At 48.0% G+C, this 27,574-nt stretch overlaps 1 protein-coding gene across 3 annotated transcripts in view; it reads left to right on the top strand.

The window, feature by feature from the left end:
• The first annotated feature begins 1,147 nt into the window (after positions 1–1,147).
• Positions 1,148–27,574, top strand: part of DMXL2 (Dmx like 2) — a 107,144-nt gene continuing 80,717 nt past the window's right edge. For all 3 annotated transcript variants that reach the window (XM_015425487.1, XM_015425486.1, XM_015425485.1), the window contains exons 1-9: positions 1,148–1,193; positions 2,756–2,903; positions 4,248–4,314; positions 9,682–9,860; positions 16,179–16,368; positions 20,159–20,333; positions 22,541–22,771; positions 24,753–25,030; positions 25,996–26,689. In XM_015425487.1, coding sequence (XP_015280973.1) covers positions 1,163–1,193; positions 2,756–2,903; positions 4,248–4,314; positions 9,682–9,860; positions 16,179–16,368; positions 20,159–20,333; positions 22,541–22,771; positions 24,753–25,030; positions 25,996–26,689 — 1,993 coding nt within the window. In that variant the 5' untranslated portion in view covers positions 1,148–1,162. The remainder of the gene's footprint in view (positions 1,194–2,755; positions 2,904–4,247; positions 4,315–9,681; positions 9,861–16,178; positions 16,369–20,158; positions 20,334–22,540; positions 22,772–24,752; positions 25,031–25,995; positions 26,690–27,574) is intronic.

Raw genomic sequence — 27,574 nt, 5'->3', positions numbered from 1 at the left:
TCAAACCTAACATGGACTCAAATCTAATTGTTCTACTGCAGACCAACGCAACTGTCCTCTGAAACAGTCTGACAGTAACCAGTAACACCCATAGCTTACAACAGAGGTCATTTCGGGGGGGGTCGCGGGGGATCGCAGTTCCCCCCGGGTGAGGTACGGGGGCGGGGCACATGACGAAGCCCCGCCCCCTGCTTCCGGCCGCCCTGCTTCTGGTCCTCATTCAGCCAGGAGGAGGCAGGAGAAGAGGGAGGGTAAGTTGCTTCCTCCCTGCCTCTCCCCACCCCTACCTGCCTGGGGCCAGGGAGGGCCTTCGCGGGGCTTCCTTGCACTCCCGCCGACCTTGCAGGTCCACCGCCGGGCCCATCATGGGGCTCGGCAGTGGAGCTGCAAGGCCGGCGGTGGCGGCCGGGACCGGTGGGGGCGGGGTGTGTGGCCTTATGACACACTTCCGGTGATTTCAGGGGTGTGACATATGCTAATAAGTTATGCTAATGAGTTCCCCTAGCTCTTTTTCTACGAAACGACCCCTGGCTTACAAATACAAAGCATAGATAAGTGAAGCCATAGTAAATGAAACAGCCTATTCTTCCTTAAGTCTAGCCATTATATGTATCATTCCCAGAACAGTATAGCTTTATAACTTTGTTCTAGGTTGCTCAACTGGCTATCTTTTCCTTAGTGCACATTGTTATTAAGACAGTTATTTAAAGTTCTGTACATTGTGCTGTTCCTATCCCGTAATCCAGCAGTAAGGTACCCAGTTCTTTATTATCAAAATGTTTAACAGTGGTAATGCCCTGATTGTCTGAATGCTTGTATAATATACTTGTGTTGTTGTTTTTCTTTTCGGAAAATTTAAATACAGGGTTTTAAATAATCCAACAATGTAAGTGTCTTTTAAGACTGCAGGCTTTGTCACCTTCTCTGGTTTAACTTTGTTCCAGTAATTTAAAAACAAGGACCATCTTTGCATAAAGAGTGACTGTGCATATTTCTCTCTCCCCTCCCCGCCTCGTCTGTTGATAAACCGCCGTCTTATCCATTACCATAATTAATTCACCCTCTTTTGATGCTTTTCCTTCCCGAAGAATTAATTCCAACCGTTCTCTTCCAGCAACTGAAGTGTCAGTGGTTGAAAACGGGGCAGTTTTTCCTCAGTTCTATGACCTTCAATTTAGCATGGGACCCACAAGGTAACAGAGAACTGTCTTCAGTGACTGTGTATTACGTTATTGGTGGGTTCCTCTCCAGGAGACAGTATTTTGATTCCAGTGGATGGGGGAAGAGCACAGGTGGAAAATATTGGTGGGGGATGCATCTACTCTTTTCCTGTGTATCTTAGTGTTAGATCGCATGCAATCTCAGCGCAAAGATTATCTGTGTAACTGGCCAGCATTCTTGAAATGCGCATTTCCTGTGAGCCCAGGCTTATGTACGCAACGGGCCATGGCATGTGCAGTTTGTGAAATCCATTCATAGTTCAAAAGGGCATTTTGGATATCTTGGAGGTTGCGGGGGAGATCATAGCAAGAGAGCTCGAGGGTCATCCTGTCTGCAGTTGTGCCTTTCTGAGCCTGTGGTCTTAGAAGGGTGTAACTCTACTTAGCATGGCACTCTTAGACTTGGAAGGATCTTCAGAATTTTGGGACTGCCTATCAGCATTAAATGGGCTTTTAAGGAATGTCTTCAATGGCAAGAAGGTTTTTTTTCCATTTGGAAGAACAAATCACATTGGCGGATGCTCTATTTAATAAATGGAGATAGGCCTGGAAGGATAGCATACCTGTGGAGGGCGGGGAGCAGGGGAGGTGGGTGTTGATGTCAAAGTCACAATATTTGTTCTCCTTTTTGGTTTCAAGGTTCTGGCTTGAATGTTGTTGCTACTTGGTTACCATTGCCCCGTTAAGTTGCCTTTATACAGTGAGAAGGGCTGGCTACAGATGTTTTGATCAAAAAAATCGGTTAAATAGAGATGTGCTTACAAATACAGGACGTGATAGGACTGTGTGATCTGCGTGTCAGAATGTAGCCTTAACAACCATGCATGAGAAAATTCTCTGAGCAGGAGGGAGATCAGCAGTTAGGGGGAACCCCACTAGCTGGGAGGGAGATCAGTGGTTGGGGGAACCCCGCTATTTAGGATAATTGCTTAGCTAATCATGGGCTAAATGATGTGACTTCCAGATTGGCCCTTCATTCTCCGGTATCATCAGAGTAGAATAGGGCTGCCAAATCCCCCCGGGGGGCGGATTTCCCCCCGCTTTGGAGGTCTGATTTCCGCCACGGCGGAATCAGGCCCTGGGGGGAACTCCGCCCCCTGAAGCTGCATCACCAGAGGTGACGCAGACGTACAGCACATTGGGGACGTGGCCCAGCTCTTCGCGGGGGGAAACCATATGGTTTCCCCCCCCGATGATCTGGGCCACGCCCCCAACGTGCCCTATGTCCTGCGTCACTTCCGGTGATGTTCTGGCGGCGCACACGCGCACACACGCGCAGCCAGCTCCCGGACCCAGCGAACGCTCCCCCGCCGGTGAGTAATTACGATTTGGCAACCCTAGAGTAGAACATGCTATTTGCATGGCTCTCTTCTGCTTTGTTTGGGTTTTCGGGACAGAAATTTCGTTTTCTGAGTTTTTAAACCTTTTCATTGGGAAGTCTATCAAATATACTTTCCCCCCTGTACATAAAATGAGCATAAAATAAGAATTTCTATCTTCCTCTCCTACTGTGGTTAAATATCCGTTACTTCCAGGTAACCGGCTGCTGACAGCAACAGATTTTTTACAATTATGGGCCCCTCCGCCTAGTGATACCCTTGAAGAAGAGGAGGAGGAGGAAGATGTCAAAGAAGATAAAGTTCATCCTGTTCTAAATGACTGGAAATGTGTCTGGCAATGCAAGTAAGTAGGCGGTTAGTGGGAGATGGGTTAGAAAGAGAGATGCAATTCATGTCTACACCTCCTCAACAGTAATTCCCTTTGCGTTCAGTAGGGCTTACTCCTAGGGAAGTGTGCATAGGGTTGCAGCATGAGAATATGTATAATTATTATGCACGAATTATTAATTATAATAAATTATTAAGTTTTATTGTTTTAATTAATTGTAATTTATAATTACAACTGGTTATTAATTATAATTACTGTGAGCAAATTATTATTATAAGTGAGGGCACTTCTTATATTTTAAAAAATTTCAGTCACTCGTGCACCTTTCTAAAAACTGGTAAAACTCATCCTCTGTTCTGAATATACGACCAGCAAACCTAGCATCAAACTTCAGTGGGTGTCCACAGGTTTGTTACACACAAAATTCATAACTAAAAGGAGTTCTCCTTCTGAAAAACCCCACTATTCAACAGAACTCTAAATTTATAACTGTGGGGCACCAAAATGGTTCAAACTAATCCTGCATGGATGATAGATTTTGTTTTAGAAAATGAATTATATCATGCCATGTAGCTGCTAAACTAATTTGTAATGAGATTTTGATTACGACTGTCACTTTACTCTATCACGTTACTTTGTCTTAACTCTCTGCTATAAATATTACTTAATATTTGCAGTAATGAGTAGGTATGGGCATGAGCTGAAAAAATTCAGTTTGTGGCCGAACCATGAACTCAACCCCAAACAGAACTGGGAAGTTGGTTAACTAACTGAACTTGATCATTTTATTTACCTTCAACTTCTACCCCGCTCGAACCCCTTGGCTTGTGGCCCCACAAACCGGATTGAAAGAGACTGCTGTCCCTTTAAATGGAGTTTGCAGAAAGCCTAAAAAACAACCTGCTCCTCTCCCCTCAACCGTTTTGGGCTTTCTTGTGCAGTCCCTTTAAAGGGTGCATGAGAAACAGCTGAGCAGTGGGGAGGTACTCCCAGCCAATCGGCTGTTTTTGTGGCTTTTGCAAGAAACAGAAAGCAGGGATTTAAAGGGAATCAGAGTCCCTTTAAACCCCAGCTTTCTGCTCTATGCACGAACCACCACAAACTGCTTTAAAAGTTTGTGGAAATTCCTGATGATAGACTGATCACGAACTTTGGTGCGTGAACCACGAACAGGGGAAACTCCATGACAAATTTTGCTTTGTGATTCAGTTCATGCACATCCCTAGTAAGGAACTCTTAAAATAGTAATTTCTGCTTAAATTTGATGCTTTGACTCATTAAAGCTTATATCCTAAGTCCAGGTCCCACTGGACTCAAATTTTGCTTAAGCTGAGATCTCATGCGTCCTTTGTGCTTTAGGACAGCGGTGTCTGTGCATCTGATGGAGTGGTCACCAGACGGTGAATATTTTGCAACAGCCGGTAAGGTAAGGGCAAGCAAAGGGATGTTTTTGAAGCATCTTCACCATTATCTCTGCTCAGCAAATTTGGAACAGTTTGTTGTACAAAGCTGCCTTATACCACATCAGAATATTATCCCCGTCTTGTCTACCGTGACTGGGCAAACGTGTACCGTGGTCTCAGGTAGGGGCATGGTACCTGATGTACACCATGTTGTAACTGTTGGTGTCCATTAGAGTTCATGTGTATTTCATCCTGTCCTTCTGCGGAGATGGGGGCAGCAAACATTTGTGTTTTACAAGGCTATTATATTGTTGGATTGCGGTGCTGACTCACACCTGCTATGACATGGTGACAAGGAGATGGGGAGCTGTCATGATCTTGGGCCAATAGTAGTGCGGCCTACAGGCTCTAGGGAGGCCTAGTGGCTCCAGGGAAGCCTGTATTAGAGTGACTACAGTGCCTACATTTTCCAGGTACCCTCTGGACCCTGTGATTGGTTAACAGGGGATTTGAAGGAAAAACCTATACCAGTAAAGGAGTAGAGGGTGGTTCCTGGGAAGAAGGATTAAAAGGCCTTGCCCAAAGTGGGAGGGGGTTCACTTCCAGGGAGCAGAGCTGGTGAGGCTGCTGCAGAAGGAGGGATCCCTCACCCAAAAGGGGTGAGTCAGTTTGAGGCAAATAGCCAGAGAAGGCCAGGAGAGTATTGTCCAATGCGTTAGGATTTCCTATTTTGCTGGCTCAAGTGGTTAAGACGCTGAACTGCAGGCTGTGGATGGTCAGTAGTTCAGCAGTTCAAGACCCGGGTGCCGCAAGACGGGGTGAGCTCCCGTCTCTAGTTCCAGCTCCTGCCAACCTAGCAGTTCGAAAGCAAGAAATTGCAAGTAGATAAATAGGTACCACTTCGGTGGGAAGGTAACAGCGTTCCGTGGTCCTTGGTGTTTAGTCATGCCGGCCACATGACCACGGAAACGTCTTTGGACAGCGCTGGCTCTTCGGCTTTGAAACGGAGATGAGCACTGCAACCCTAGAGTCGGATTCGACTGGCTTTCGAGCAAGGGAACCTTTACCTTTACCTTTACCTACCTTTACTGTGCTCATTTTTCCTGTACATTACTGGATTATAATTGTTAAATCTCTTTAATAAAAATAGTTTGTGACTCTGCCTGGGTCCTCATGCCTCATTCGGTCACATATAAGGGGAAACCTACTGAAAGAGGAGTGTATAAAGGGGTAGGGCGCTGTGGGCCCTCCCAAGGAGTGTATAAAGGGGTAGGGTGCTCTGGGCCCTCCCAAGGAGACCCAGAGAGGTGGCAGCCGTCAGAGAACCTTTCTAGCCGCTGCCCGTGACGGGGGCATTGGCTGTCCCCAGGCTGTCCAAATTTAGCCTGTGGCTGGACCCCCTTAAACTCACAGCTGAGGAGTCCCAGAGTGACGTTCCGTTCAGTGTTTTGCATGGAGTCGTGATTCTGCAAAAATATTGTGTCTACAGTCCTAAGCGGAGCAGCTGTCTTGGAAGTCCACTGAAGTCAGTGGATTTAGATGGCTGCAACTCCGCTTAGGAATGCACTGTGAGTGCTCAATCACATGCAGAGTTACTCCAGTGCAAGCCCATTGATGTCCGTGGATCAGATCCTGGAGTGATTCTGCGCTGGATTGACCTGTATGTGTGCTCTGTACTCAGCTGTCCCCATTGAGACCATTTTCAGGAGTCTCAATGCCAGTGCCCAGGAGTGCCAGACGCCCACGTAGTGTTTTGTTCAGTAATATTCCATTGAACCAAAGGCTCTTCTTAGTAGTAGCTGACCTTAAGCTGGGTTTTCAGAGGCTGTTTCTGCATTGATCCCCATCTGCCTGCATGGTCATGCATAGCGCCGGAGTTCTGCCGCACAAGAGCGGAGACAGATGGTCCCAGAAGCCATTTTTTTGCTTTGTCTTGAGGGTTTCCATTTTAGTTACTGCATTGAGCACTGTAAAGATTAAGCCGGCTGATCCCACTTCTGAGATGGGCTGAAAGTTATATTTTCTTGTTCATGCCACTTTCAGTATTCCTGGGAAGAAATTACCTTTAAAAAAAAAAAAAATTCTCCTTCAGGATCTGCTATCTTTAGCTAGTTTTTTTTTTTTTTTGCAAACTCTGTAACCTTGTCAAATGATTTTATTATCCCACTTTGATCCCCCAGCCGAGTTTTTCAATATAGGTAGTGTAATTGCTTTTGGCTAAGATCAGGAGCGTTGTATTGCCCGCGCAGTATTAATAAGAGATTAACAAAAGCAGGCCGCCTGATACACTGTAGCAAAATCATATCTTCCCTGATGAAAATCAGATGAATGGAAAACCCAGCGGAATGGAATGAACCAGGAGCGGAATGAAGCTTGTCAATCTCTCTTTCCCTTCTCTGGCAGTCTGATAGGAGAGTCCAAAAACAGGGTCTGTGACCGCTTGCCATTTTTATGTTATAAATTCCTAGAAGAACACTATAAGAAATTAGCTGAATAGGAAGGGAATATCAAAAGAAGAATGGGTGGGTTTTATACACTGCTTTGCACTGCCTGAAGGAGTCTGAGTGGCTTACAGTCGCCTCCCCTTCCTCTCCCCACAACAGGCACCCTCTGAGAGAACTGTGACTGACCCAAGGTCACCCAGCTGAATGCACCGCATGCTATATAGCGAGTGTCTGTTAAGGGCAACTTTCCAAATATATAAGGAAGAGACTTCTTATGAACCAGATCCTCGGTACATCTAGCCCCCAGGCATAGAGTGACTGCTTAAGCTGGTGGCACAGCCGTATTGGTGCTCAAAAAGAAGAAGAAGAAGAGAAGAGATTGGATTTATACCCCGCCCTTCACTACCCAAGGGAGTCTCAGAGCGGCTCACAAACTCCTTTCCCTTCCCCTCCCCACAACAGACACCCTGTGAGGTAGGTGGGGCTCAGAGAACTCTTGACAGAAACTGCTCTTTTTCAAGAACAGCTGTGCCAGAGTTATGGCTTGCCCAAGGTCATCCAGCCAGGTGCAAGTGGAGGAGTGGGGAATCAAACCCGGTTCTCCCAGGTTAGAGTCCGTGGAAGAAAGAAACCAAAAAGGGCGGTTAGTTCCACCAGTGGAGATGCTGGTGTCCACAGGCTTGCCAGGTTACTGCCACAGCAGGCAGCCTCCTGCCTGCAGCATCTCTACCTGCTGTTGGGTGGGAGGATGATGTTATGAACATGGCAGCATCACATGGCGGCAACTCCCCAGTCTCTAAGATCTTTGTCATAGAGATTTGGGAGGGGGGGATTCATAGACTGTCGTGCAACATGGTGACATCACTTCCTCAGGTCCTCCCGTGGAATTGATATCCCCACATTGCATGTTGCAGCCCTTTCCCATGCTCCAGCCCCAGATGTTTCGAGGATTGCCTTCCACAGGCCTGGCAACTCTACTGTCGGTCCCTGCCAGCTTGGCTACCACCAGTGAGAGACAGTTTTCAGGTTTAGGACAGAGTTAGGATGCAGAATGTGGGGATGAGCCCAGAGAATAGTAGTACTAGATTAACATCTGCTTCCATGGTTTTCAGTTAGAGAGGGATTTGTTTGGGACTATCGAAAGCAGCACATCAAATGGCATGGTGTATCTAGAAAACATCACTGCATACAACTTCTCCGTTCCCATCTTTTCAAGGATGTTGACTCTAGCTGTGTTGGTTGGTTGATGGCTAGTGTCAACTCCATGGAGCCCATTTGTGGATTTAAATTCTTGACTTATTATCCCGGGGGATTTGGTTCACAATTTCCTGTACCTTTTCTTTCGCTAGACTTCACATCATCTTTCTGGACATAGCCAGCAATTCAGTTGCTTCCAGTCCATTGGTCACTTTTGACTAGTTGTGCGCCATATGTTGAGAGCCAGTTTGGCATAGTAGTAAAGTGTGCAGAGAACCAGTTGGTTCCCCACTCCTCCACTTGCAGCTGCTGGATGACCTTGGACAAGCCATAGTTCTGTCAGAGCTGTTCTCTCAAGGACAGTTGCGGAAAGAGCTCTCTCAGCCCCACCTACCTCACAGGGTGTCTGTTGTGGGGAGGGGAAGGGAAAGGAGTTTGTAAGCTGCTCTGAAACTCCGAGTGAAGGGCAGGGTATAAATCCAATAATCTCCTCCTCCTCCTCCTCCTCCTCCTTCTTCTGGAGCTACGCTGTTCCCCATTTTGGTTCCGTTTGTGAAAGCTTTTATTCAGCCTATATTGAAGAATCCATGGAATGGTATAACTGTTGCAAATAACAGTTTTAGAGAGCACTTCACTTCAGTCAATCTGGCTGTATCTCGGCTCCTTTCCCTTTACCAAGCACTACTTCCTCCCTTCTCCACCATGGTGTCTTCCATATTCTGTTACTAGTAGGGAGGAACAAAGGACTTCACCTAGCCCATATGGCCTTGATGTGGTACTATGGATACCATGTGCATACCTCTTCCTGCCGGCCTGCCTGCTTGCCTTAAAGAACCACAAGCACACAGGGACAAATAACTGTACATTGGTATTTATCCTCCATCAGGAAGAAGACAGTTGGACTCTTCATGTTATATAACTTAGTTTGAAAGTGTTTGAAATGTGATGTTGTAGTTTGCAAGTGTTTACAATACACTAGAGGCTATAAGAACATGTGAATATTGTGTTTATTATTTCAACACGGTGTTTTCTGTGTTTATCTGCCTTAAAAAACCAGCAGCCTTTTAAAGGCTAAAAGAGGAAATGAGTTGTCCATGCCACCTCCGTGGTGGACAGATACTTAGTTCTTAGTTCTTTTCACCTCCCAGCCAATGCTCTCTCTAAGCTGTGGAGTCTTGTGAGCAAAAATTCTACTTTGTGAGCTACCGGCATTAAAGTTGTGAGCGAGCGATTTGGCTGCTGCATAGATTCGTTTGTTCTGGAGCCATCCTTCCTGAGCTAAGACAAAAAAAATGTGTGAGCTGGAAGCTAAAAAACTGTGAGCTAGCTCACACTAACTCAGCTTAGCGGGAACACTGCTCCCAGCTAAATTTCAAGCGTTACTGGTGCTTTACGGCCGTCTGCTGTGTTGTGTTGAGTTAAGCCATGTAATCTATAATGGCAGCCATGCCAGTGCAGATATTTAACTGTTTAATGTTTCACTTAATGTGTTTGTCACATAAGATGAATTTTAATTACCCGGATTTGTGAATTGAAATATTAACCAAAGATCGGTCTCTGAAAGCGAGCTTAGGAGCCTGTTCCGTCTATTAACAGTGATCTCATTAATCATGTTAAAATTCTTCTGCCTGCGATGGTTTCAGCAGAGTGTTCCAATGCTAATGAAAATTGTTCCAATGGCATCAAGCTGTGTTTGCCTTTCGCTTTATGTGTGCCTTCTGCCACTTTGTTGTCTGTCGGTTTGTCTAGGACGATTGTCTTTTAAAAGTCTGGTACCCGATGGCTGGCTGGAAGTCATCTCTCCTGCCCCAAGAGGGGGAAGAGCAAAAGAAGATCTCTGCACTGGTTCACTTTGCCTTTGTGTACTTGGCACATCCCCGAGCAGTGACTGGATTTTCATGGCGAAACACCAGCAAGTTTATGCCCAGGTTAGATGGATCCTACAAGAAATGTTGGCCCCCCAAAAGTCCACCCCTTATATCTGAATAACAGATATATATTATATAGATGGGGCTGCGATGGCTCAGAGGTTAAGACGCTGAACTGCAAACCAGAAGGTCTGTAGTTTGGCAGTTCGAGACCCGAGTGCCGCGTGACGGAGTGAGCTCCCGTCTCTGGCCCCAGCTCCTGCCAACCTAGCAGTTCGAAAGCAAGAAATTGCAAGTAGATAAATAAGTACCACTTCGGTGGGAAGGTAACAGTGTTCCGTGCGCCTCGGCATTTAGTCATGCCGGCCACATGACCACAGAAATGTCTTCAGACAGCTCTGGCTCTTCAGCTTGGAAACGGTGAGCACCGCCCCCTAGAGTTGGATTCGACTAGCTTTCGAGCAAGGGAAACTTTTACCTTTATTATATAGATGGCTGATTTTGAACTATACATACCGTAAATTTGTGAGTATATTCATGGAAAACTTTATGTTCATTTTCAAGGCTTCTGTGCGGTCCCACATGGGGACTGCAGTATGCAGGCCGACCACCGGGAGGAGCTAGCGAGCTTATTTGTAGAATTTTTATACCCGAGAGGGCTAGGCTCCAACCAGGAGGCGGTTTCCCGCCCAAAATACCACCTGACCTGGGCGGAGCCTGCCCTCTCCCCTCAGTTCTCTTTCTGCCGCCATCGAAAGAGGACTAGTTACAGCGAGCTGAACAAATCAATCCTGAGGGAAAGAGTTTTTTCCTCAGAAGATGGCAACAAAGGAAAAAGAATAAAGAGAAGGTGGCCCTCTTCAAGAAATGTAAGAGCTGTGGGGCTAAAATGGCCCAAAATGATGAGCACTCGGCTTGTGTGCTCTGTCTGGGGGGGTCCCACAACATGACCGGCTGTAAGGCCTGTAAAGCCTTTACTCCAAGGGCTTGTGAGGGGAGAAAAGCCCGGCTGAAGGCAGCTCTGTGGGAGAGGGCCTTTCCTGCGACGTCCAATGGAGAAAGGGAGAAGCCTAAATCGCCATCAGTATGCTCGGCGCCAGTAGCAACACAAGTCTCCCCAGCAGCCGCCCAGTCTTGCGCTGGCCCAGAGCTGCCGGCCAAAAAGGCCAAGAAACAGAAAACCCAGCTGAAGGCAGCTCTGTGGGAGAGGGCCTTTCCTGCGACGTCCAATGGAGAAAGGGAGAAGCCTAAATCGCCATCAGTATGCTCGGCGCCAGTAGCAACACAAGTCTCCCCAGCGGCCGCCCAGTCTCGCGCTGGCCCAGAGCCGCCGGCCACAAAGGCCCAGAAAAAGAAAACCCAGCAAGAGAGGTCTTTGCCTCCCCAAATGGCTGGTACCGAAGGGATTGCGCCTGTCGCACCGCTCGGCGCCGAACATCCCGTTTGCCTCGGCATCAACACCACATTTGACGTCGAAGGGACGTTCGCCTCGGCACCAAGAAGATCACTTGGTACCGAAACAATGGAACCAACCTCCATCGGTACTGACCTTCGGTACCGAAACAATGGAACCAACCTCCATCGGTACTGACCTTCGGTACCGAAACAATGGAACCAACCTCCATCGGTACTGACCTTCGGTACCGAAACAATGGAACCAACCTCCATCGGTACTGACCTTCGGTACCGAAACAATGGAACCAACCTCCATCGGTACCGACTATCGGTACCGAAACAATGGAACCAACCTCCATCGGTACCGACTATCGGTACCGAAACAATGGAACCAACCTCCATCGGTACCAACCATCGGTACCGAAACAATGGAACCAACCTCCATCGGTACCAACCATCGGTACCGAAACAATGGAACCAACCTCCATCGGTACTGACCTTCGGTACCGAAACAATGGAACCAACCTCCATCGGTACCGATCATCGGTACCGAAATTTCTCCAATGTTGGAGATCTGCAGATCACCTTCTCCAAACCTATTACAAATGGGTTCGAGAAGTCCTGCCCCGTCTCTGCACTTACAGATGCCTACAGCGGGGCATCCCTGTCACTACGCTCAGAGGCAACGGTCACTGTCACCCATACCAGACCGGGTGGAACAGGTTGATTACATCTCATACGGAACCAAGGAAGCTGACTTGGCCAGTGAGTCGCAGTCAGAACCCGGGTCTGACTTGAGGTCGCTTCCCTCGCCTGAGGAAGTGATTGCTGATCCCAAAGCAGTATCTCCATCTGGGGACTTCTCCTCCTTTGCAGACCAGATAGTCCGGATGGCCAAAGCCTTGGACTTAAAACATACGGCTTCTCAACAGCGGACTCAAGACCCGCTTATGCATGCCCTTTCACCCCGGATACCGGGCCAATGGCGCTACCGTGTCTCCAGGGGTTGCAGGAGGTGATGATGTTGGCATGGAAGCATCCAACCTCGACACCTCCAGCAAGAGGCTGGAAGGACGTTATAAAGTTATTGACTCTGATGTGCAATGTCTGGTTCGGCATCCGCCACCTAATTCTTTCATTGCTGAAATCATACAGGCTCGTACGCGGTTTGGAACCTGTACTGCTCCCAATGATAGGGAAGACCGCAAGCTAGATGCGATAGGCAGAAAGGCCTATTCCTCTGGAGTCATGGGGCTCTACAACCGCCTGTTATGGGATAAGTTGTCTACTTATCTGGATCTACTTCCACAAGACCAAAGGTGTCTGGCGAAGGTCATAGCTGAGGAGGGGAAGCGTCTAGGGAAGTTATAAGTGAATACCGCACGGCATAATGCTGATTGCAGTAGTAGAGCGGTGGGCTCCGCCATAGTCTTACGTAGACATGCATGGCTTAGATCTTCTGTGCTACCCCTTGATACACGAGCTAAACTCGAAGACCTTCCGTTTGAAGGGAACGAGTTGTTTAGTCAGGAGACCGATGAGGTCTTGGAACGCATTAGGAAGTACAAGTTACAGGCCAAATCTTTTGGCGTCACGGCTTCCAGTAATGCTCCGCAAAAGTCTAGGTATCGGCCTAGACCTGCCCAGCATTCACAATATTCCCGCCCATACCGTTACCATGAGTCGTTTCAGAGGCAACCATACCTGCCTCCTAGACAAACGTATCAGACGTTGTATCAGAATAGACGTCAGAGATCAACACTCCCGTCAGGGGATAGATCTCAATGAGACCAACCCTATAAGGGGACAGATCTCCTGTGACTAGAATCAGTCCTACAGTTTGGGATTAGTTTATCCTTGTTTTATGACAAATGGGTATTATCTATAATAAGAAAACGGTTATCTGTTGGAGTTGTTACACTATCCGCCCCTATCATGTGTCTGTATGTGTCGGAACGACGTAGCACAGATGTTGTCAGAATATTAATAACTTTCTGTGGAAACCTAAGTTCCGTATGTTATCCATACAGGAGGTCGTTTTATTACTGCAACCAAATTGCTTTCTTATAAGCATTGACCTTACTGATGCGTACTTTCATATAGCGCTACGGACCTCCTGCCAGAGGTTGCTCTGCTTCCATCATTTCGGACGTGCCCTCCATATAGAGTGCTTCCCTTCGGTTGGCATCCGCCCCCAGGGTGTTCACAAAATGTATGTCTGTAGTCGTGGCACACTTCAGATTGCAGGGATGTACCCTTTGTTCACTATTTGGACGATTGGTTATTAGTCGCAAATACACCTGACAGACTCTGTTCCCTTGTCCACGTGGTATTACGCACCTTACAGTCCTTGGGACTGAGAGTCAATGTCCCCAAATCCAATCTTTCCCCCACGCAAAAGATTGAGTTTGTGGGGCCAGTCCTTGATTCTGTCTCGGCATGACCCTATGCCTAGGGCTAAGCGTATTGCTATACTAATCCAAGCCCTCCGCCGTCTGGGATCTTTTCGCCACTCCAGCCAATGCAAAATGCGCAATGTTCTGCTCCAGGGCGGCCTATGCGCACCATTCCCTAGGGGACGCTTTCGACATTCCTTGGGCAGGTCTGTTCTGTTACGCATTCCCACCTCTACCACTCCTAAACAGAGTGGTAGCCAGAGCTCATGCAGAAGATGCGGACCTGATATTGGTGGCTCCTTTTTGGCCCCGCCAAGCGTGGTTCCCGAACCTATTGTCACTGGCACAAGGACAATTCCAAGTGTTCCCGGAGGAGACGGACCTAGTGTCAGGTCTTCTTCCGTCCGAACCGGGGATCTCGTCCCTCAAACTAACTGCCTGGCGAATTCGGCCCGATCGGCCTACTGCCCGGCAGTGCAACACATACTATTAGCTGCACGTAAGTTGTCCACGCGGAGATCTTACGAGGCTAAATTCAGACTGTTTTCTACATGGGTATCACGCAAACACGTCGATCCTACTAACTGTGGGTTGCCTTTGGTACTAGAGTTTTTGTCCCACCTCAAACAGGAAGGTTTGTCCAATTCCTCTCTTAAGGTGTACTTAGCTGCAATTTCGGCTAATCATGTACCTGTGAAGGGGGTGTCCCTTTTTGCTTCTAAAGATGCAAAGAGATTTCTCCGGGGTCTCAATAATTTGTATCCCCCTTCCCAGTTGCCTCTACCCTCATGGAGTCTCTCTCTGGTTTTATCTCGTTTGATATATAAACCCTTTGAACCACTGGCTACGTGTGACTTATCATTTTTATCCTACAAAGTAGCGTTTTTGGTCGCAATCACGTCCGCAAGACGAGTTGGGGAATTAGCGGCTCTGTCCACAGAGTCACCCTTTCTCAGGTTCCATAAGGATAGAGTGGTTCTCCGTCCACGTTTGGATTTTCTACCCAAAGTAGTATCCAAGTTTCATATGTCACAAGACATCATATTACCTGTGTTCTTTCCGAACCACTCTTCAGAAGCGGAGCGTTCCTTACATTCACTGGATGTCAGGCGCGCTTTGCTCTTTTATTTGCAGAGGACTCAGCCATTCCGTACTGTGTCCTCTTTATTTGTATGCTTTGGTGGGTCAAAGAAGGGTAAGGCTGCGTCGTCGCAGACTATTTCCCGTTGGATTTGTAAAGCTATACAATTGGCATATGAAGGGGCTGGTAAGCAATGCCCCCTGGTGTTGTCTGCACACTCGACACGCTCTCAAGCAACATCTGTGGCGTTTCAGGCAGGGTTGCCCCTGCTGGAGGTGTGCAGAGCGGCCACGTGGTCAACGCCTTCGACGTTCGTCAAACACTATGCGATGGACGTTGATGCGAGGAGGGATGCAGCGATGGGCACGGCTGTGCTGCAGTCGATATTCCGCTGAAGTCTCCCACTCCCTCCTTCCAAGTGAGTAAACTTGCTAATCTCCCATGTGGGACCGCACAGAAGCCTTGAAAATGAAAACGGTGGTTGCTTACCTGTAACCGTTGTTCATTGAAAGTGGCTTCTGTGCGGGCACACATCCCTCCCTCCTTCCCCGCTGTGGGAGTCTTCCGCTCTAATAAAGCGGCAGAAGGAGAACTGAGGGGAGAGGGCAGGCTCCGCCCAGGTCAGGTGGTATTTTGGGCGGGAAACCGCCTCCTGGTTGGAGCCTAGCCCTCTCGGGTATAAAAATTCTACAAATAAGCTCGCTAGCTCCTCCCGGTGGTCGGCCTGCATACTGCAGTCCCCATGTGTGCCCGCACAGAAGCCACTTTCAATGAACAACGGTTACAGGTAAGTAACCACCGTTTTATTTATGAAATGGAGCCATGTAAAACCCTACTTCTAATTCTGAACCAAGACCTTGGTACATGGATTGGTAAATCTGCACATTGGGGGTCGGGTGCAGAGTAGGGGATATTCGTACAAGCCTGAATCAGGGGTTTCACAAACGTTCCCAAAAGAAGAAAAATTGCAGGTGGAAAGCCCAAGATTTTATGATGCTACACCATGAAATATTGGCCGCCATTTTGAAAAAACAGAAGGGAAGGGGAGCTGCTGCCCAAGCCAGACAGGTAGTCCTGGCACTGTGTTGAGGAAGAGCGGGAGCCACTCCTGCCCAGCAGGAGGAAGGGCAGGAAAAGTGGGCGCCTCCATACCACTCTGTGAGCCACTCATATGGAGGAGGTGGCACTGCAGGAAGGGGAAAGAGGGAGGAGCCACCACCACCATGTGAGCCAAGAGGGTGGAGCCAATGCTTCTGCAAGTGGGTGGGCTGACCAGCAGGGGGCAGCCTGGCAGGTGGGGGGGATTGGATCCCTATTCAACCCAGGGGGGGCAGTCTTAATCTGCTAGTCAGATTAGTTGTGTTCAGTTTTTAAGGTGTCGCAACTTGCAAGACTCCCACTTATTGTTACTAGCGACCACATCAGTCTAATTGCCGAAGCATTTAGCTCTGCCCGTTCTGTGAAGCATTCGAGATACAAGAGGGTGATCCTGTTTTGTGTCTTCAGGGGCTCGGTTTGCAACGTGCTGCTTACTTCGTGCCTCGACGGCATTTGCCGGCTGTGGGCGGAGACTCTGTTGCCAGAAGACAGTCTTTTGGGGGAGCAGATCTGTGAGACCAGCACGTCCAGCATTAGCACCAGCAGTAGCATCTCTCATTCCGGGAGACACAAAGACAACATTCAACATGCTTTGGAGGTATTGTGAACCACTCAGATCCCCAAGTCTCCCCCACCCCCCTTTTGTTTTTTTAACCGTAGGGCTGTCTGTAACCCCCAAGAGGAACCACGCCCTCGCCAAATCAACAACGGGACAAACACCGACCAGCTAGTGAATGTGAAATTCGCTCCCAGAGGATGGAGTGATGGCCGCAGGAATAAACAGCTTTCAAATAGACTTATCCTCCATGAATCTATCTAATCCTATCAATGGCTACTAGCCATGGCGACTGAGAGGAACCTCCACATTCAGAGGTTCTGAATCCCAGAGCCATGAGGCAACATCAGAGGAAGGCCTTGGCCTCTGTGCCCTGTTGTTGGCCCTCCAGAGGAACTGGTTGGCCACTGTGTGAGACAGGATGCTGGACTAGATGGACTATTAGTCTGATCCAGCAGGGTTCTTCTTATGTTATGAAGGCCTCAGCCTTTGTGCCCTGTTGTTGGCTGTCTAGAGGAACTGGTTGGCCACTGTGTGAGACAGGATGCTGGACTAGATCGACCACTGGTCTGATCCAGCAGGGCTCTTCTTATGTTCTTAGTTCTCCTTTCTCTGTACGTCATCCATAAATAACCTGGAAGTAGATTCTGTCTGAATTTTTGATGCCTGAAAGCTCCTGGCCATTTGGGAGACTTTGTGCTGATGTTCCAGAAGATTCCTGGCCTGTGGATGAGAAATCAATTCACAAACAGCACTGGGTTTTACAAGGGATGTCCCGGTGAATTATTATTATTATTTTTAAGTCTTCACATACGTTTAATTTCAGCAAGACTAACTGTAGTTACAAGGTTTGACTCCAGGGGCACCTTTAATACCAGCAAGGTTTTATATCTGAAGAAGTGTGTGTGTACACAAATAAAACTTTGTTGACCCTAAAGGTGCCACTGGACTCAAACTGAAATTGCTGAGCGGTCAGGTTAGAATGGATAAAAGGAAGTACTTCTTCACCCAAAGAGTAATTCACACATGGAATTCACTGCCACAGGAAGTGGTGGTGGCGGCTACAAGCATGGACGGCTTCAAAAGGGAATTAGATAAGCATATGGAGCAGAGGTCCATCAGTGGCTATTAGCCACAAGGTATAGATAGGGGCTCTGGGGCAAGTGATGCTCTGTCTTCTTGGTGCTTGGGGGGGGGGGGGTCAACAGTGGAAGGGCTTCTAATGTCCTGGCCCCACTGGTGGACCTCCTGATGGCACTGGTATTTTTGGCCACTATGTGACAGAGTATTGGACTGGATGGGCCTTTGGCCTGATCCAACATTGGCGTCTCTTATGTTCTTATGTAACTTTGTTCTGCTGCTTCAGACATAACAAATCTAACTTTTGTTATGGTGTGGATCTTATCCCTATCCTGCAACTCCACTGAGCAAAGATTAAATCCTCCCTCCAACCTAAGGAGTTCTTCCTCCAATGGAAGAACCACAAGTCAGGTGAAGGCTCCTTTGAGGAAGGTTGTTCCCACCCCAATATGTCAGACTTAATGCCCCGATCATAAACCCCAGTGACTGGGCAAACCCAGTCCTGAAGGCTTGTGGCACAAGCATATGGGTGGCATAGCCAGCATTGATCGTCTTTGTGCTCTCCAGCATCACTCTTGAGCTTGGGTTGCCTGCTCTGGGTTGGGAAATACCTGGAGAGTTTAGGGGTGGAGCCTAGGGAGGGCGGGGTTTTGGGAGGGGAGGGACCTCAATGGGATATCATGCCATAACATTCACCTTGTCAAGCAACCATTTTCTCCAGGAGAACTGATTTTTGTCACCTGGAGACCAGTAGTAATTCCAGGAGATCTCCAGCCACCAACTGAAGACTGGCTGTCCTAGTTGGAGCCCCTCTCAACACAGCCCATGCCCACGAATGACAGAGCAGCACAGCCATGACACTCCCGTGCTTGGCCATCTACAGTAGTAGGCCATCAGTGCACAGCAAAGCTAGTGTATCTAAGTGACATCATCATGCCCCGCCTTATCCAGAGAACAGGTCAGGGAAGAAACAAAAGGCAATATGGAACCCTCCAATGCGTAGAGAGCAGTGGAGACGTGCACCTAACACATTCATGAGATGTCTGCAGAAATGAGGTCGCATCCCCTTCTGGAAATAGATTCCTCTTTGACAGGTCAGCATATAGGGAAGGAAACACAGGTGACCTCAGACATGTCAGCCCAGCATCCTCCATAGCTCACCCGCGAGAGGGAGCCCCCGGGAGTCTTTATTCCAGGGCCTGGAGGAGGAGGAGGAGATTGGATTGATACCCCATCCTTCACTACCCAAAGGAGTCTCAGAGCAGCTTACAAATGCCTTTCCCTTCCCCTCCCCACAACAGACACCCTGTGAGGTAGGTGGGGCTGAGAGAGCTCTGACAGAAACTGTTCTTTTTTCAAGAACAGCTCTTATCAGAGCTACGGCTTGCCCAAGGTCATCCAGCCAGGTGCAAGTGGAGGAGTGGGGAATCAAACCCGGTTCTCCCAGATTAGAGTCCACACCCTTAACCACTACACCAAACTGGCTCTGTAGGCGGCACAAAGCTCATCTTTTGCAAAATGCCAATCCCACCAGCAGCGAAATGGGAGGAAGGGATGGAACTAGAACCCCGCTCTGCAGACCACACTTCTAACCACACGGCTAACTGGACATACGGGGGGGGGGGGGATCTGGAATCCTTGTGCATGTCCGTCTCATTCCTAATTTTGTTGTTGTTCAGTCGCACAGTCGAATCTGACTCTTTGCGACCCCATGGACCACATCACGCCACATCCTAATTGACGGATATTATATTTATTTATTACTTGCTTAGAAAATTTGATTGCTTCCTCTCCAGAGAACCTGCTCAAGGCAGCTTACGAATTAAGGCATGCATAAGCATATAAATCATAAAAGTTCCGAAATCTTACAAAACGCCAGCATTTAAAAAAACAACAACAACAACCAAACCCAGCATTAAAAATTCAGCCAAGAGCATATAACAGCTTTAAAAGATTTCTTGAGTAGCAGTTCTCAGGCTAGAGACAGACTGTCAGAATAATTTCAAAAGACCAAACCCTTTACAAAACTTCTCTGTCTCGCTCTCTGTCTCGCTCTCGCTCTCTGTCTCTCTCTCTCTCTGTCTTTCTCTGTCTCTCTCTCTCTGTCTTTCTCTCTGTCTCTCTCTCTCTGTCTTTCTCTCTGTCTCTATCTATCTTTCTCTGTGTGTCTCTCACTCTCTCTCTGTGTGTGTCTCTCTCTGTCTCTCTCTCTCTCTCTCTGTCTCTGTCTTTCTCTCTGTCTCTGTGTGTCTTTCTCTGTCTCTCTCTGTCTCTCTCTGTCTTTCTCTCTGTCTTTCTCTCTCTCTTTCTCTCTCTCTTTAAGGGTTGCCAGGTATTTCCCCAGAATCAAAGCTGATTTCTAGACTACAGAGATCAGTTGTCCTGGAAGAAATGGCAGATTCAGAGAGTGGACTCTATGGCATTTTATACCTTACCGAGGTCCCCCCCCCTCTCCAAACCCCGGCCTCTCCAGGCTCCCCCCCCATCTCCAGGTGTTTCCCAAACCAGAGTTGGCAAGCCTAAGGATATGCCTTAATCTTTCAACCTTTTCTTCAGTTAGAAAAGATCTTGGTGTGGATTGTTTTAATTGTTTGCTTGATCCGTGTCTCAGAAAGAGATCATGCTTTTGCACTTTTTCAGAAGCAAATCCTCACGACCAACCAGCCTTTTTTTTTGTTTTTTGTTTGTTTCTTACGGATGTCAAACGGTGTGTTTTCTCTCTCGCTTTTCTCCCTGCCCCCAACTTCTTTAGACCATTCACCACTTGAAAAATATGAGAAAGGGGCAGCGAAGATCTTCCGTCCTCATCACACACACGGAAGATTTGGCTAACCAGCTGGGGACGCACGAAGTCCAGCGGCACATTTCGCACCACGCAAACGCCCTCTGCCATTTCCATATTGCTGCGAGCATTAATCCCGCCACAGGTGAGACAAGCCATTCTTCCTTCAGAAGCCTAGTTACCATTTCAGGGTCGGCTTCAGGTTATGTGGGGGCGAGGTGGACAAACAGCCCTCCACTGTCCCACCCCTGCCTACCCAGTACACCATCTCAGCCTCTTCCATTTTGAGAGGGGGTGAGTATTTTGTGTGTGTGTGTGTATTTGCGAACCTGGAAGCCATGGTGACGTCTGGCGACCCCTAGTGGGGCTAGGAAGTTTCAGAGAGGTGGCTTTGGTATTACCTGCCTCTGCATCCCAGCCCTGGTATACCTAAGAGGTCACCCTTCCAAGTACTTGCCAGCTTAGCTTCCAAGATCTGACGAGATTCAGCTTGCCTGGACTATCCAGGTCAGGTCTTCCATTATTCTGCCTCCATCCTTCCCTTGTGCTGGCCGTCCTGGAGAGAAGACGCTGCTTTCCGTCCTCCATTATTTCTCAGGGCACCTCTTCCATCAGGAAACGAGGGATTTCCCAGAGGTCTCTGCAAGGTCACGGGGGTCTCTGGGACGGAAGAGGAGCCCTGCTGGATCAGACCAGTGTTCTCCCTAGTGTGTAGTACTGCCAGGCAGGCACTGGGGCGACACTCTAGCAGTCTCCCCAGACTCTATGGAGTTTCTGAGCGAGTGCTCGAATATTACCCTGGTGCATTGCTGGCACTTCGAGAAGTGATGTCGTCGTGCGGCCTCTCCCCCATTTTGTCAGCCTGCTTCCACTTGCCACCCAGATAAGTGTCGGTGGGCATCAGCAACAGTCACCAGGAGCTTGCTTGCCATTAGCAGGCATCTGGTAAGCCTACTAGTGCAGCATCCTGCTTGCAGCAGTGGCCAGAAGCCACAGAGAAACCCATGAGCGAGGCCCTCACCTGCTAGCTGCTCCTGAGCATCTGTCCATCAGAGATGTTCTACTTCCAAGTCCCGAGGTCCCATTCAGCTACCAGGGCTAATATGAAGCAATACACCCATCCTCTATTAATCTGCCTGCCTCCTTTTAAATCCATTGACACATCTAGTGGCCGTGAGTTTCACAAGTCCAACTACCCATTGTGTGAAGTAAGCACTTTCTTTTGTCTGTCTTGAATCTACTGCCGGAGTGTGTCATTTCCTGCTGGGAGCAAAGGGACCCAAATTTTTTAGATTGGTGGGCCGTTTCTGGGCATGCAGACCTCTAACGCTGAATACTTTGTCTTGGGGGGAAAAGTGAAAGGGATAATGTGTGCTTCCTTTTCTTTGGTCTGCTGACATTAACTTCAACTAGAGGTGTGCAAGCGGTATATACCGAGCTGAATGAATACCTGAAAAATACCTTATTGGTATTATTTGGCTTTTATTTGGGCATGGTTAGAAGGCATTTAAAGAGTCCACAATCTCTTTAAATGCTTGCTGAGTTCACTCACAGAGTTCACTTGCTGCCGCAGTGTGATACAGCGAGTGAATTCAGCAAGCATTTAAAGTTTAAATCCCTTCTCTATTATATCCTATGGGGACAGTCCCCATAGGGTATAATAGAGCTGAATACATTTGGGTTTGCCGAATATTTACCCAAATCCCAATACAAAAGCTATATTGGTATTCAGGAATATTCTGGCATGTCGATATTTTCCTGGTCCAGTAGACCCGAACTGGGGAAAAAACTTTTTTTTTTTGCACATGCCTAACTTCAACATGCACTAAGATGATAAGTGCTGTATGTTTTAATAATTGCACTTCCTGGAAACCACTTTTCTATTTTAAAGCAGCATTGTCCTGATCTTCCTTTACTGTTTTGACATGCATCAGTTTGGGTTTTATGCCTCCTGTTGCAGGCTTGTTACTTTTATATTCATTAGTGCAGAGCTTAAGTGTCTCTTAAAGTACTCTTTTTCCAGTCACTTCCTTGTCAGGGTCGCTAACTTCAGGTGGGGAAATTCCTGGAGATTTGGGGGCAGAGCCTGGGGAGGGTGGCGTTTGCGGAGGGGAGGGAACTTACCAGGGATGTGATGTCATGGAGTCCAGCCTCCAAAGCAGCCATCCTTAGCCCTAGTCTGTGTGCCAGTTTTCATTCTCTCTCTCTCCCTCTCCCCCTCTCCCTTCCTTCCTGATATAGAAATCTATTGTCCCCCCCCCCCAACTGAAAATGATCTCTCTTAAATATCTAATTCAACCTTTGTTCTTCTCCCCAACCCACCCCGGAATGACAATGACTGTATCCTCTCAGACATCCCACCAGCTTTGGTTAAGACAGCTTTCAGTGTCGATGAAGGAAACGAAGGCTTCGTTGTTCACTGGCTGAACAATAAAGAGTTCTATTTTACATCCTGCACTGAGATATTTATGCAACACCTTCGGCAACTCACCGACGAGCAGATGAGAAACGTAGAGGAGGATGTGGAAGATCTGGATGAGCTGGAAGAGAAGGAGAGGGGTTTGCACATGAAACTTGACCATGGTTAGTAGCACAGCAGCCGTGTTTACCTGGGCAATGGACTGTTGAGAACTGTGAGACAGAATACAGTGGAGTGGCTTTAAATGGTTGGCACTGCTGATTTATTCGGTGGCAGGTACATGGCAGGACCAAAGCGAATTTCCAGTCGTATTCATCTTATGCACACACCTTCATTCCACTTAAGAGAATTACGTCGGTCCCAGAGTGGATCCTGCTTAAGACCCTTAGTAGGTTTCCCACTACGCTGTGGGGGTAGAAAGTGCTGTCAAGTCCCAACTGACTTAGGGCGAGCCCATCTCTTTCAAAGCAAGAGACGTTCAGAGGCGGTTTGCCATTGCTTCCCTCTGCATCATGACCTTGGACTTCCTCAGGGCCTCCGATCCAAATATTGACCAAGGTGACCCTGCTTAGCTTCTGAGATCGGGCTAGCCTGGGCTATCCAGGTCAAGGCCCATTTAACTACAACCAGCTTCAAAGCCTGAGTCCGCCGTGACCCTTGGTTAGTTTCCGACTTTGGTTTGTGGAACGAACATGATTCTTATTTTTAAAATTTGCATCCTGCTTTCCTCCCTGGTTGGGGACTCAGTGTAGCTTTGCACGGTGTTCCCCCTTCCTCCACTTAATCCTATAACAACAACCTTGCGAGGGTTAAGTTAAGTTAAATTGAGGGGTTGTGATGAGACCAAGGTCACTGGGTGGGTAACTCTGCATGCAAGAGGATCTGGGAGAGAAAGGGTTAAGAGAATTCTCTCACTCAAGTACACTAGGACCTCTCTTCTTCTTCTCTGTCTTACCTGGATTTGGAGCTGCTGTGGCAACCTAGCCTTTTTTAAGTTAATCTGTTCGCAATAAGTTAAATGTCCCTGCATGAATATGTCATGTAAGATGTGCTTCTATTTTTGCAAGTAAAATTTATTTCGCTCGTTACCATTGGCATCAGATCATCGTTGTAATTTGTTTGAACAGCATTTCCCCCTTAATAGGGAATCATGGAGGATCCGGGAGACTGTGATTAAGCTCCTGCACTTCCCAGGCAGCTGATTTTTTAAAAAAATTAACCCAGTACTTCTATGGTTGAACAAAGAATTCGAACCCAATTGTCTCAGATCCTAGACCCAAATTCTTAACTGCTACACCGCATCGCCCTTGATTCTAATGTAATGGCACAGTGTGGGTGCGTTCAGATGCAGCGTTTGCAACGGTATAGGTGCCGGTTGCAATCGGTGTACTTACCGGTGTTCACACGTAGAACATCTGCCTTCCGTCCCTAACCATTGCAAAGCCCTTTAAACCGTTGTACTCTGCCACTAGGTCCCCAAGTGGTGGTATCCTGAGTACAGCAGTTGTAATCGCTGTACCCGCCGTCTGACCGCCCTCCACCGGTGTCTAGCCACTTCCGTTCGGAAGCCCGAGGCTTCCGATTTTTGCCTGCCATTTTCTTTTAGGTTGCTGATATGTGCTTGGGCGAAGCTTTGCCCCGGCGTTTGTTTTTTTTAAAAAAGACCTTAGTTTAACTTTCCGGAGGAGTCCGGGACTTCAGGGAGGCCAGTTTGGACTTTAAACTTTAAAGGTAAGTCCTTACCTTTAAACTTTAAATGTAATACGGGGTGTTTTGAGCATGCACAAAGATCGCCATTCTGTGGATGGCTGCCTATGCGCATGCTCAAACTGAGTTTAAAAAAAAAAGCCGACGCCCGCAGCGTGTGAACGGGCATACAGCGATGGGCTCCGCTGTGAGGGAGTTAAGTGTGATCGCGTTTCAGCCGGCATAAACTGTACCGGTTCCAACCGGTACAGTTTATGCCGGCTGAAACGGCGTGTCTGAATGCACCCTGTGTTTGTGCTTGCAAAAGAGAGGGAGGTGGGAATTGGAGCACACCAGAGGGAAGGAGGAGGAGGAGGAGGAAGGAGCTTGTGATCCCCAGACCCATGCGTTTGGCCATGACTTGTGCACGGCACGAATGAATTTTACGTCTCATTTCAGAGTTGTCTCTCGATAGAGAATCTGAGACAGGGACAGGAACCGGTTCTTCAGAACACGAAGATGGGGAGAGAGAGGGGAGCCCCAAGATTCTTTCGCCAGCTGCCTTGCCCGTTCCGCTTCCCACCGTACTGCTGGACCATAAGATAGAAATGCTCCTGAAAGAGTGGAACAAGAATCCAGACATGCTGTTCACCATCCACCCCATCGATGGTACCTTCCTAGTGTGGCATGTGAAATATTTGGATGAATACAACCCTGGGATCTTTAGACAAGTTCAGGTAAAGGGGAGCTAGAAAAGTTCGACTTCGTGTTCTAAATTGCATATTTTATTATACGTTTTATTAGTGAAGCATGTTTTTTATTTTGTTAAATATTTATGCCTCACCCTTCCATTGTGGGTCAAGATGGGTTTATTTGTTAAGTCCAGCGCTTAACAAATAGTCGGAGAGTGATTTCAGCAAAAACTCAAGTTTAATCTTCAACACGAACACTTCTCCAACACGGTACAACATCTGATAGCCCGAACAGCTTGTCCATAGTCGCTGTTCGGTATTTAAACATTTCCCGGCTAATGTAGCCACACCTACTATACAGATAACAACCAATGCGGTTGAGCGTATAAGGGCCAATCACTTTCATTCCCGCTCACGGTTTGCTTTATCGTGATTGGACACATTAGTCTTGGACTTGAATCCCTGCCCAAGACGAAGCTTAACATAGCTTCCTAATGAGATGTTTTACATTACAACTGATGCATTCATGGCAGCTTCTGAATACATTACATTATTCATCTTAAATTGCACACAGTGTTCTATTTGTTAATTAACACCTGAATCCATTTATTTGTTCCTTTATACCCTACCTTTCCCCCCAATGGGGACCCAACGCGTCTCACAGCGTCCTTCTCCATTTCATCCTCACACCATCCTGTGAGGTAGGTTAGGCTGAGCCCATGTGACTGGCCCCAGGCCAGCCGGCAAGCTTCCATGGCAGAGTGGGGATTCGAATCCGGGTCTCCTAGATCGTAGGCCAGCATTCTAACCACTGCGTCATACTGGCTTTCAAGAGCTCAGTGGCTCTGGTTTTTATCCACGTAGGACTGAAATATGTTCCAATTTAACATGGAGTTAATTGGTAATTGGTTTCTGACAGGGATTTTTATGTATGTTTGGGAAAGGAGACTTGGTACAAATACGGCTGTTCATCTTATTATCCTCTCTGTTTCTTCTCTCTCTCTTTTAAGGTTTCGTTTTCTTCTCAGATTCCAGTGGCGTTTCCATCAGGAGACGCGAGCTCCCTTAGTAAAAATATCATGATGTATGCCTGTACTACCTCCGCGAAAGAAATCAGTAACGCCCCGCCACAGAGGAGATCCAGGGTCTCTGAGGACATGTCGGGATGGAGACCAAGCGGTCCCCAGGACAGTTCGAGCGTAAACATCACCGTTCCCACCGTCATGATGGTTTCCAAACACATAGATGGCTCCCTAAACCAGTGGGCCGTCTCCTTTGCAGACAAGTCTGCTTTCACGATGGTGCATACCGTCACTCACAAGTTTCGGTACTGCGGACACCGGTTTCATCTCAACGACCTGGCCTGCCACTCGGTCCTCCCCCTGCTGTTAACATCTTCCCACCACAATGCTCTGCTGACCCCCGAATCCGATCAGCCCTGGGACTCGGACGGCCTAAACAAAATGGTGGATCCTATGAGGCTTCTCAAAGGCTCTTCCAGGCAGCAGCTCCGGAACGCGGCCACTCGGACATTCCACGATCCAAACGCCATCTACAGCGAACTGATTCTGTGGCGCGTAGACCCCATTGGCCCCCTGTCGTACACCGGAGGAGTGTCGGAGCTGGCGCGTATCAATTCTCTTCATACCTCAGCTTTCTCTAACGTGGCCTGGCTTCCAACTCTGATCCCCAGCTACTGTCTCGGTGGGTGATTTCGGGCTTGTGTGCAAAGCAAGGTTGTGGGGATTTTGGCGTGTATATCCAGATGTCCATTAACTAGGACTCTCCCACTTTCCTCTTCTTGCTGCAGCCTCCCCCCCCTCCCCTGAAATGTTGTTCCTGGGAGACAGTGGATGCTCAGTTTGGTGTAGTGGTTAAGTGCGCGGACTCTAATCTGGGAGAACTGGGTTTGATTCCCCACTCCTCCACTTGAACCTGCTGGATGACCTTGGGCAAGCCACAGTTCTGGCACAGCTGTTCTTGAAAAAGAGCCATTTCTGTCAGAGCTCTCTCAGCCCCACCTCCCTCACAGGGTGTCTGTTGTGGGGAGGGGAAGGGAAAGTAGTTTGTAAGCCGCTCTGAGACTCCTTTGGGTAGTGAAGGGCGGGGTATAAATCCAATCTCCTCCTCCTTTTCCTCCTCCTTTTCCTCCTCCTCTTCCTCCTCCACTTCTTCTTCTTGAGTTACATAGTAGGGGTTTACAGTGGGAGGAGGGAATCAGTGGAGATCACCCCTCTCTTTTCCCCATGCAAAAATGCTGTTCCCTCCAGAAAAATTGCACGATTGGATACTTGCTTTTGTAGATAACGTTGGGCTGAATCCCAAGAACTGCAAACAGAGCTCGTACAAGGGATCTTCATTCCCCTCCACACACATCTTTGCAAACCCCCTCCCCCCAAAATGAGTCATACGACTCTTGGGCATAAAGTGAGAGGCAGTGTTGTTCAAGAGGGAAATCCCTGACAACCGTGGACCTGGGTTTTTTTTCCCCAAGCAGAAGGGCCTTGGTCTCTTCTGGAAGCAACCCATTGCATGCTGCCACTTGACCCGCTCGCTAGAAACACATTCTTTTTGTTGTTGTTTTTTTCT

Source organism: Gekko japonicus, unplaced genomic scaffold, assembly GCF_001447785.1.
Source record: "Gekko japonicus isolate JY-2015 unplaced genomic scaffold, Gekko_japonicus_V1.1 scaffold462, whole genome shotgun sequence".
NCBI classification, from domain to species: domain Eukaryota; kingdom Metazoa; phylum Chordata; class Lepidosauria; order Squamata; family Gekkonidae; genus Gekko; species Gekko japonicus.
This window is presented reverse-complemented; position numbering and strand designations above follow the sequence as displayed.